This window comes from Eurosta solidaginis, chromosome 4, assembly GCF_040869045.1.
Source record: "Eurosta solidaginis isolate ZX-2024a chromosome 4, ASM4086904v1, whole genome shotgun sequence".
Lineage (NCBI taxonomy): Eukaryota > Metazoa > Arthropoda > Insecta > Diptera > Tephritidae > Eurosta > Eurosta solidaginis.
The window spans coordinates 249,306,682-249,317,861 of record NC_090322.1 but is presented as its reverse complement, the minus strand read 5'-3'; the positions used below and the strand labels follow the sequence as shown (position 1 = coordinate 249,317,861).

The 11,180-nt window shown below is 37.8% G+C and overlaps 1 protein-coding gene across 1 annotated transcript in view; it reads right to left on the bottom strand.

The window, feature by feature from the left end:
- Nucleotides 1-1,966: 1,966 nt before the first annotated feature.
- The window catches only part of lz (lozenge), a 68,937-nt gene continuing 59,723 nt past the window's right edge, over nt 1,967-11,180 (bottom strand). The window contains exon 5 of the mRNA XM_067780756.1: nt 1,967-5,292. Coding sequence (XP_067636857.1) covers nt 4,376-5,292 — 917 coding nt within the window. The 3' untranslated portion in view covers nt 1,967-4,375. The remainder of the gene's footprint in view (nt 5,293-11,180) is intronic.

Sequence of the window (11,180 nt, the reverse complement as noted above, 5' to 3'; positions counted from 1 at the left end):
AACCGAATTCTGAAATAGAGCGTTATTCAAAAGTTTTTTCGAGATAGGTCGTTTTCGAAAAGACAGCCGTGATAGAGTGATATTCCAGTCAATAGTCAATATTTATATAAATACACATAAAGGGTGTTTTGTTAGCGATCTCGAACATTTTAAAACTGCATTCTTAGCAGAAACGAACAACTCTAACCAAATTTGTCTGCGGTTTAATGAACTAACTGTTTATTCTAAACTGAACGGTTTACTGAGTGTCGGCGTTCATTGCCTAAGATACGGATGCTTCTCAGACTGCAATCAGGGTTACAATAAGTTTAAAAGCTTTAACACGAAAACAAGATCTTATGGATAAATATCTTCATTATATCTGGCTAACTGCCGAAATAGAAAACCCAAACGAATGAAAAAGGATACATTAAGGGCCATTGTCTCAGAGATCAAATTCTCAGTCCCCCTGAGGAAGACATGAAAGCGTCGAAACGCGTAGAATTGAAAAAGAATATTTAATTTCGTCTTCTCAATTTTCGGCCGAACAGCTCCATCAAAGCAAAAAGTGAGTTAAAATCTTTGGCTCAAAATTCAAATACTACATGGAAAAACAATTTTTTTTTCTAAAACTCAAAATTGATAACACTTTAGGCGAAGGTATCATTTAGAGATGGTTAAGATGTGTCTTCATAGGTAAAATTTATACATATGTATGTGCTATAGTTATCGATTTAAGATATTTGATTGAAATAAATTTTTATCTTATAAGCGACCATACCGAAATGTGAGCCCAAATCGCCTTATTTGATGCATTATCGAAAGAAGATTTTTAAATCACATTTTATTGTCATTTTTAAAAATATTTTGACAGATTCATATAAAGCGTTTGACTAAAATTTTTGTTCGACCTTAGAAAATGTAACGCAATACCGGTGTTTAGCTTAGACTCCTGTGCAGCACGCCATAACCATCTCCAATCGGGACCGACATTTATTTATTACATCCATGACCGTGGAATTGTCGTTTGAGGGTGTGAGCTTAAATAATATCATTGTTTTTATTTCTTGAAGGACCACCCTAATGCATTTTCTATTCGGCGTTTGTGAATGGTTTCAGTTATCTTCGTTGATCCCAAGTCCCCAATTTCTTGCCAATGTTACATATTAAATTTTTCCAACAAATTAACACAAATGTCGTCCGCGTAGGCAAATCACCTTATGGCCTCCACCCCCACCAGTTAAAGTAGCAGAGATATATCACCTCCATTTACTAACCTATTAAGCTTATTTCCACCCGCCTTCGTGCTAATCCTTCTGCGAGTAAGCAGTTTGTGTATATACTCAACTAAGCATGCGCCTATTAGCAGGCTCATTAGGCCGATATAATTGCCCCCGGAAGACCGTTATGTCTCGGGGTCGATCCATCTATCAATGACACATTCAAACGCCTTTACTCTTTATATCTTTCAAAAACAAATTCAATATATTTTTGGCCGAGGTATACCGTCTTTACAACAAATTTTGTGATCGTAAGTTCTTCAGCCGCACCCTGGATTGGGGTCTATAACATTATGCCGCCTTACAAAATCTCTAACAATATCCCCACAAAAATCGCGGTCATTCATGAAAATTTGAAGTATTCACCGAAGGCTGGTTATTCAAATGCTTTCTGAAATATGGCATTTACGACACGGCAACCGAGATAGGGTTATATTCCACTCAGCAGTCGAAATGTTATTTTCTACAAGTCTGGTATTCTACACCTTTTCCAGTTTAAGTTCAGAAAATTACAATTCAAGTTCAGAATTTCTAATTTAAAATCAGAAATTTACAATTTAGGTTCAGAGTTTCTACTCCAAATTCAGAAAGTTGCAATTCAAGTTCAAAAATTCCAATTTAAGTTCAAAAAATTACGATTCAAGTTCAGAAAAATACATTTAAAGTTCAGAAAATTACAATTCAAGTTCAGAAAATTAAAATTCAATTTCAGAAAATTACAATTCAAGTTCAGAAAGTTGTTCACGAATTTTTTCTTTCATGCAATGCAATTAAAGTATGTAAGGTGGTAAATCTTAGCGCTAATAATCTGATACAATGATATGAAGGCCTGCTATCTGTTAAAGAAGCATTGGACTTCTTTACTCACTTAAATCAATTTTGCTCACATGAAGGAGATAGCGAAAAAAAATCGTTTCCTCTCTTCTTTTTCCACCTCTCATGAGAGGTCAGTTACAAGGTCATCCGGCTATAATCTATGTAAAGGTATGACGAAATCAACGGAGCGTCCACAATCCCGCAAGTAACGTGTGCACAGATCAAGTCTTCCTCCACCTGCCTCTCGCAAATCTGTGGAGGTCTCCCCGTCCACTTACTTTCCAAGTACTTTCATGGCCGGAGCGTCCTCATGCACTTGTTGCAAAGAGTTATCCTCCATTTGATTTCTTAGCTCGAGATGTACACGCCTTGGAGAAAACTTGGGGTACAGCATATCCAAGCCATTATTGTCAACGAATCGTCAACACTTACGCAAATAATATGTAATGTAAGTATTACATTACGTAGTTGGAATAACTTTTGAAAAATAAGACCCTACTTATAATTTTCTGAATTTGCATTGTAATTTGCTGAACTTGAAATGAAAATTCTGAACTTTAATTATAAATTTATAAACTCGAATTGTAATTTTCTGAATTTGAATTGGAATTTTCTGAACTTGAATTGCAATTTTCTGAACTTGAATTGTAAATTTCTGAATTAAAATTGGAATTTCTGAACTTGAATTGTAATTTTCTGAACTTGAATTGGATACCCTGAACTTGAATTGTAATTTTCTGAACTTGAATTGGAAATTCTTAGCTTGAATTGTAATTTTCTGAACTTGAATTGCAATTTTCTGAACTTGAATTGTAAATTTCTGAATTAAAATTGGAATTTCTGAACTTGAATTGTAATTTTCTGAACTTGAATTGTATACCCTGAACTTGAATTGTAATTTTCTGAACTTGAATTGGATACCCTGAACTTGAATTGTAATTTTCTGAACTTGAATTGGAAATTCTTAGCTTGAATTGTAATTTTCTGAACTTGAATTGCAATTTTCTGAACTTGAATTGTAAATTTCTGAATTAAAATTGGAATTTCTGAACTTGAATTGTAATTTTCTGAACTTGAATTGGATACCCTGAACTTGAATTGTAATTTTCTGAACTTGAATTGGAAATTCTTAGCTTGAATTGTAATTTTCTGAACTTGAATTGTAATTTTCTGAACTTGAATTGTAAATTTCTGAATTAAAATTGGAATTTCTGAACTTGAATTGTAATTTTCTGAACTTGAATTGGATACCCTGAACTTGAATTGTAATTTTCTGAACTTGAATTGGAAATTCTTAGCTTGAATTGTAATTTTCTGAACTTGAATTGCAATTTTCTGAACTTGAATTGTAAATTTCTGAATTAAAATTGGAATTTCTGAACTTGAATTGTAATTTTCTGAACTTGAATTGTATACCCTGAACTTGAATTGTAATTTTCTGAACTTGAATTGGATACCCTGAACTTGAATTGTAATTTTCTGAACTTGAATTGGAAATTCTTAGCTTGAATTGTAATTTTCTGAACTTGAATTGCAATTTTCTGAACTTGAATTGTAAATTTCTGAATTAAAATTGGAATTTCTGAACTTGAATTGTAATTTTCTGAACTTGAATTGTATACCCTGAACTTGAATTGTAATTTTCTGAACTTGAATTGGATACCCTGAACTTGAATTGTAATTTTCTGAACTTGAATTGGAAATTCTTAGCTTGAATTGTAATTTTCTGAACTTGAATTGCAATTTTCTGAACTTGAATTGTAAATTTCTGAATTAAAATTGGAATTTCTGAACTTGAATTGTAATTTTCTGAACTTGAATTGGATACCCTGAACTTGAATTGTAATTTTCTGAACTTGAATTGGAAATTCTTAGCTTGAATTGTAATTTTCTGAACTTGAATTGTAATTTCCTGAACTTGAATTGGAAATTCTTAGCTTGAATTGTAATTTTCTGAACTTGAATTGTAAATTTCTGAACTTAAACTGGAAAAGGTGTAGGATTTTACTAGAAGACAGAGTTATTTTATACTTTAGGTCCTGATTTTTTGAAGGTTGCTTGCTTGAAAATTGGGATTATGAGATGCACTCCATTTTTCCACCAAATGTTCTTGAGTTCTGTAACAAAACACCCTGTATATAATATACTTATATATCATAACAGTAAACGACAATCCTTTTACTTTTTTATACTTTCAGTTCAGTTCAATACGCAATTAATATACATAGCTTTTGCGGCCGCACTACCGCCCACGACTTGCTGCGCGGCTACTTCTAATCTCATTATGTACTAACAACTGGTCAATATGGACGCCACACATTACCCATATCGCCAACATCTTCGTCTCGTGTCCCGCCACTATGCTGTTCACCACCACCACTTACAGAGGCACCACCCTGAGACACATCTAAATGCGTTTGTTGTTGTTGTTCATGATGAGACTGCTGCAATGAATGTTCACTACTCGCATTCGCAGTACCTGCACCACCTGCAACTACACCTGCTAAACTGCCTGCATCGCCATTTCCACTACCTCCACCATTATTTCCACTACCCATTTGACCATCATGCAGTGCTTGTGACGATCCCTGCCCGCCCAATGTTTCATGATCCGAAGTGCCAATACCAATCTCAATACTTGGACGATATCCCGTTAGAGAACTGATCGTCAAGGAATTATCATGCACATGAACATGAATTTGATTTTGATTGACGGTTGAATAAAGTTGCGGATAGAGTACCATTGTATGCGCCGCTTGTGTTGGATATCCACTTCCTTGAGCCGCGCAACTATTATAGTTGTAATTGTTGTAACCATTTGCGAAATTATTATACGAAGGGTAGGTTGTATTGAGCGCGTCCATGTCGGATTTGCCGCCACCATAATGCGTGGGACTGCAAATGGGGGGTTGTGCGTGTGGTACAAACGAGCCAGTTGGTGCCGTCATGCCGCTGTGCGTATAATCGCCCGTTGCACATAACGACTGCATATCTGTAATTATACTCGGCATATGGAGGTTGGGATGATCCGCCGTTAAGGTTGGTGCGACAGTGGAGTCATAGCCGTAGTGTGGTAGGCTTGTGGCTGTGGGCGCATTCGGTGTAGGATGTGGGTATTGGTAAGGGTTCGGATGCGAACGATAGCCGCTGTAAGCACCCGGACTGCACGATGCATAGCCTGTGGTCCAATCTGTAGCTCCCATTAATTGGTTGGTTTCTGCAAGAAAAAAAGGAAACAAATTAAGTTATTTTTTCAGGCAGTCAATATTAGAAAGATCAGTGTTCATTATAGGACCGCAAAACCTGTATAGCAAAATGTAAATTTTGAATTAATGAGTGCCATTAAAGGTGAGTTGATAAGAGCATACACAGTTCCTTTCAGCCAAGTTTCAGCGTGAATTACGCGAAACGGGTCTGGTAATGTTCTTAAAGATTTGATACGGTCATAGCAAATTGGTCAGATGGGCAGTCAGCCTAGAAGTTGAAGTTGCCAAAACTCATATGTTCCGGATTCATACCGAACAACGAACCGACTTCAGCTTCACAGAAAACCTGCTGGCATTTTTTTTTATTTTATTACAACAACAAAAGCATTACCAGTATATACTTAGTAGAAGCAGGCGTAGAGAAGCGCCAAACCAGAAACCATTGGTTTTTGGCAATGAAATTCTAATTATTTTGTGCACTTTCAAAAATTTTAGAAATTCTACTACCTACATATATCAGGCTTGGGAAATTCCTCTCTTATCACCGAAGTCCTTTTCCTAAGTTTCAAAATCAACAGTTTCTCTCCCCTAGAAGTCCCATGGCTTTTGTAGGCGCCATCTCGATGATATTCCAAACGGTATTTCAACCCATGGTCGAAATTAAATATGGAGCTACTCTGATCAAAACTACAGGTAAATAAGCTTTTCATTCCTTATGGTGCAAGCTCTTGACAAGCTTTTAGGTATCTAGTTAAAGCTAAGCTACAAACAAGATATCCTTTCTGCCCTCCTAGATATAGAGGATGCTTTCAACAAGTGGGATCCCTCTCTACTGTTGTGTGTTCTAGCACTGTTCATGATACTAGTCGAGCTCGCCAGGAATGGAATAGAGGTCGTATATGTAGACGACAATCGATATTGTAGGGTGTTCGCCCTCAAAGTTAAGTGAACTCCAGCAAAGTACGCCTAGTTGGTTACATACATCAAAGCGCTACTTAGCGTAAACCACAGCAGGTCAGCACTGATACTTATGAGATGTGGCTTTAGTCAGCGGGCATAAGACCAATACAAGCGTACAAAGCAACATTATAGTGGCTAGTCCTGGAAAATCAATATTCCAAAAAGAACTGAAGAAAATACAACGGACAGCCTGTGCAAAAGTAACAGGAGATAGTCTGGACGTTGAAACGAGAAGCAGTGTGATAGCAGTGTGTCCAGCAAAAAGCCTTTCGCTCATATTGAACATTGACAAGAACTTTGAGGTGAGACTTCCCCTCGAAAGTTGGGAAGTACTATGTAAGGAGGGATATGTGTCACTCTACGCAGATAGTTAAGAAAATGGACTGCATCTTCTACGAACTTCTGAAAGTGGCGCTCAATATTCGTCTCCTAAACTTCTCCTCCTTTACGACTAGAAAAAGTTAGGAGTTTACTAAATAGGTCAAGCATTTACGAGACTCTGGGTTACAACCCACAAATATCAGTTACCTTACTTTCAGAACTTAGAACTTTTGTGCTGCCTGATACCAGGACGGTGCCAGCGGGTTAGGGGGTCAGAATATTCCCGCGGTAGGTATGCCTGTCTTAAGAGGCGACTAAAATACCAGATTCAAGGGGCTGTGTAGCGCAACTGTTCAGGTTGCCAGCGCAATATATAGCTTCTCCAAACCCAATTGTCAACCTCACCTATCCGCGGCGAATCCTGTTTCACTAACAGACGAGGCTCTGGCGACCCCAAGCTCATCATGGAACTTGGGGGGGGGGGGGGGGGGGGGGGGGGGATGGCCTGAAGGTTTAATGTGGCCACATAAATCGTTCCCGAGATTGTCGGGCTAGCACCTTAATGGTGCTGCGCTACCGGAGCGTACCGGATCTGTATCCGGCAAAGGACCATTACATCGATAACACTCCCCAAAACGTTGGGGGAGCAAGCCTATCACTACAACCACAACAACAACAGGACGGTTCCAAAGGCTCCATAAAGGACAGAAGCTGGTATTTTCACCTAACCAAATGGTTTGAGTATACAACAGAGATCATAAAGGTTATGACTTTTAAAATTAAAGTCAAAATTTAACAGTTATTTTTTATTTTACTTTTATCATAGAAGTCGGTTATAGTCTTCGTGGGGGATTCAAGGGGTTGTGTAGCGCAACATATAGCTTCTCCAACCCAATTGTCAACCTCACCTTCGAGCGGCGAATCGCGTTTCACTAACAGACGAGGCTCTGGCGACCCCAAGCTCCTCATGGAACTTGGGGGTGGGGAGGGAGGGGATGGCCTGAAGGTTTAATGTGGCCACATAAATCGTTCCCGAGATTGTCGGGCTAGCACCTTAAAGGTGCTGTGGTACCGGAGCGTACCGGATTTGTATCCGACAAAGGACCATCACATCGATAACACTCCCCAAAGCCTTCGGGGAGTAACCTAATCGCTACAACAACAACAACAACATACTTTTCGTGGCCAGTTCGGGATTACTTTTGGGACAATGATGCCGACTTCGCGGTTATTTCCGAAGCATTTCGGTATGACTTCAGGCTTTCGTATTTGGGTCATTTTCAAAATCGAACTGCAACTGCTTCACTTCATATTGTTTTCAAGCTCAATTCGGAACATTGCAGAACCATTTTAGGACTGTTTTTGGTGGTGCTTCGGGATCTTTTCAAGAGATTCTTTCCGAATAGATTCTTAACTATTTTAGGATGATTTCGGGATCACTTCAGGACCATTTCGGGACTACCTCAGGACAATTTCGTGACTATTTTTGGAACTATTTGGAGATCAAGTCAGGACTATTTTCGTACCATGAGGTGGTAGTTCAGGACCATCTCAGGACCATTTATACTGGATTACTTCGGAATTGTAAAGGGGCTAAGATGTGTAGCAAAGTCTTTAAGTCTGTATATATTTCTTCTACCAAATTTCAATGTGCTGTGACATGTGCTCTGATATGAGAAGATGTGACTTCACAAAATTATCTCAAATTTTTCCACACTGCTCTTGTTGTAGCTAACCTAAGGATAATGTGTTTTCAATATTATGTGGGAACAAAATATTCGCGCCTGTACAAATATTGATCCATACTTCTGAGAACAAATAGCCCAAAAAGACCCCGATAACAATCCTAAAATTATACAAAAACGGTTCTACAGTGACTCCGAAATAGTCCCGATATCCATATAACAATCCCGAAATGAACCTGAGGTTATTTAGAAAGAGTCCCGGAATTAGCCTGAAATAGTCCCGAAATTATTTTTACAAACCCATCGCGAAACGATACTGAAATGATGAACAGCGCCTGTACAAACATTGATCCATACTTCTGAGAACAAATAGCCTGAATAGATCCCGATAACAATCCTAAAATTTTACTTAAACGGTTCTACAGTGACTCCGAAATAGTTCCGATATCCAGATAACAATCCCGAAATGAACCTGAGTTGATTTAGAAAGACTCCCGCAATTATCCTGAAATAGTCCCGAAATTATTTGCAAACCCATCCCGAAACGATACTGAAGTGATGAACAATCTCAGAAGGGTGCTGGAATGATCGCAAAATACTTCCAAAAACAAATCCGAGACAGCATTATTTAGGCAAAATAGATATTTATGTATGTAACTATGTATATCATTTTTCCAAATTCAACGCCGTTTTTCCAAACTGTCACAAATTTAAAGCAAAACAAGATGTCACAACATGTCATAAACATAAAATATCATAAAATGCTGCTAATTGAAAAATAATTCCATGGCAAACTGTGAAACGCACAATCATGAACTTTGGCCATTGACACATACAATTACATACATACGTACATGCATATGCATATGTATGAGTGTTTTATTTAGTACTAAAATCAGGGAAAATTGCAATATATGGTACCCCGCTGAGAGCTATCAATAAACGCGAATTACACATACATAAAAGGACATACACACATGCATATGTCAACATGCAAACATAGCACAGCACAAAACAAATTATCAAATACTTAGTAAAACGGCGAAAAGGGTTACCAGCGAAAGGCAAAAAAAAAAAAACACAACAACAATGAAAAGGTGGGGGAGCAGGAATAGCGACATGCCTTTAAATTTATTTTCAATTTATCACAAATAAGTTATGAAGACATCAAGGAAAGTATGAAGACAACAACAATAACATACATAACTAACATAAAGGTAACTAAATGCCTTTTTGTAGAATTGAGATTGTGAAAATCAGGCAATGACACGACGCAACGAATGTTAAATATGTTAGTAAATACTTTGATTAATTATTTAAGAAAATTGAATGGTTGAGCAGAGCAGGTGTGTTGGTACGCTGGGACCGACGGCTGTTCAGACGGCAGCTAGCGGAAGAAGCCACTTAACAGTGGTGTTCTATAGGAATGTTGGTGATAATTTTATACTGACTGAAGTTAATAAATTAAATTCAACTGAATTAAGTGAAAGGTATGATGGGATTAGGTTTGTAGCTATGGGAAATTTTAAATTATATTGATTACAAGACTATTAGGAAATGTAACTTTAATCATGTCCTACGTAGTATGTCTTGAATATGAGTCATTTTTGATATGTGGCAGGTATCAACGCCACATTCGATTTTTTCTCTCTGAGAGCGCGCGAAAAGGATAATTTTTCATACACTGGCCATTGATGCCATCGTCAAAATCATATTTGGACGTTTTCAAACAACTTTTGGGTGTTTTGTACCCTAATGATTTATTTTATGATTCCTACTCATACCAGAGTATTTCGAGCTGTTAGCGAGTAAACGACTACGCCGGAGTAAAAATTAAATTTTCGGAGTACATGTTTCCTTCCTTTTTTGAAAGCGGGCGAACAACTATCATCAAATTGATTTGGTGGCTTAGCAAATCCTTCGATTGTGTTTCTCAGCAAAAAAGTTATCTGCCTGATTAGATGCACATCGAGTCGGCCTAAGACGTGTAGGATGACCAATTGTGACCCGGCCTATGAAAAGGCGGCCTATGACTCAAAAAAAAAAAAAAAAAAAGAAAACTGCTAAGAAACTGAAGAAATGCATTTTTTACCTTTAACAGCTGTTTCTCGCAATTTCTTTTTTGAGTCATAAGCCACCTTTTCATAGTCCGGGTCACAATTAATGTTCCCATTAGCACACTACATTCTGGAAGAAAAGAGGGATCTATCTCCTGGGGTATTTAATGCAAAAAAATATTATTATTATTTTTGGTTTACCATACATATTGCATGCTCTTTTAATGACGGAAAGTTTCAAGACCGGGGCAGATTCCTGCAGGAGCGATAATGGCGACCTGGTAACTGACGTACAGAGTCTAAGGAAGACGAACCCGATACCCCGATCGCCGATGATGCAAAACACGCTCCGGCATCCAACTATGGCGAAGTGAGAATGGTAAGTGAGAATGGAAAATCACAAGGTGCTAAATAATGACGGCATACCCGCCGAGCTGTTCATACATGGAGGCGAAGAGTTGGTATAATATTGTTACGAATATTAGCAAAAATAAGGGGTGCTGCCACCTCTAGGCCGATGTTAAGCAGTGACGTGAATTCACATCAATAATTCAATCATTATGTATCTACATAAACGAATCAATAATTGCGTCTACACATATGTACGTATACGAGCAGCGGAGAAGCAATGCACAAACACATACATATATCTTATCTGAGTTGCCACAAGAGAGGACAATAATTTGTGCAAGTATTACTCAAATGAGAAATTAAACATCTGTAGTTGCAGCTGAGAAATTTATAACTAACTAAGTAAAATTCTGGAAGCGCCTAGAAGATGCCACGAGGAAATCACAGAGTATAAAAGCATCAGCGGTAGAGGCGCTATGGGCAGTTTCGATTAAGACGCTATCTAGCGAGCAATAGCAGTATTAT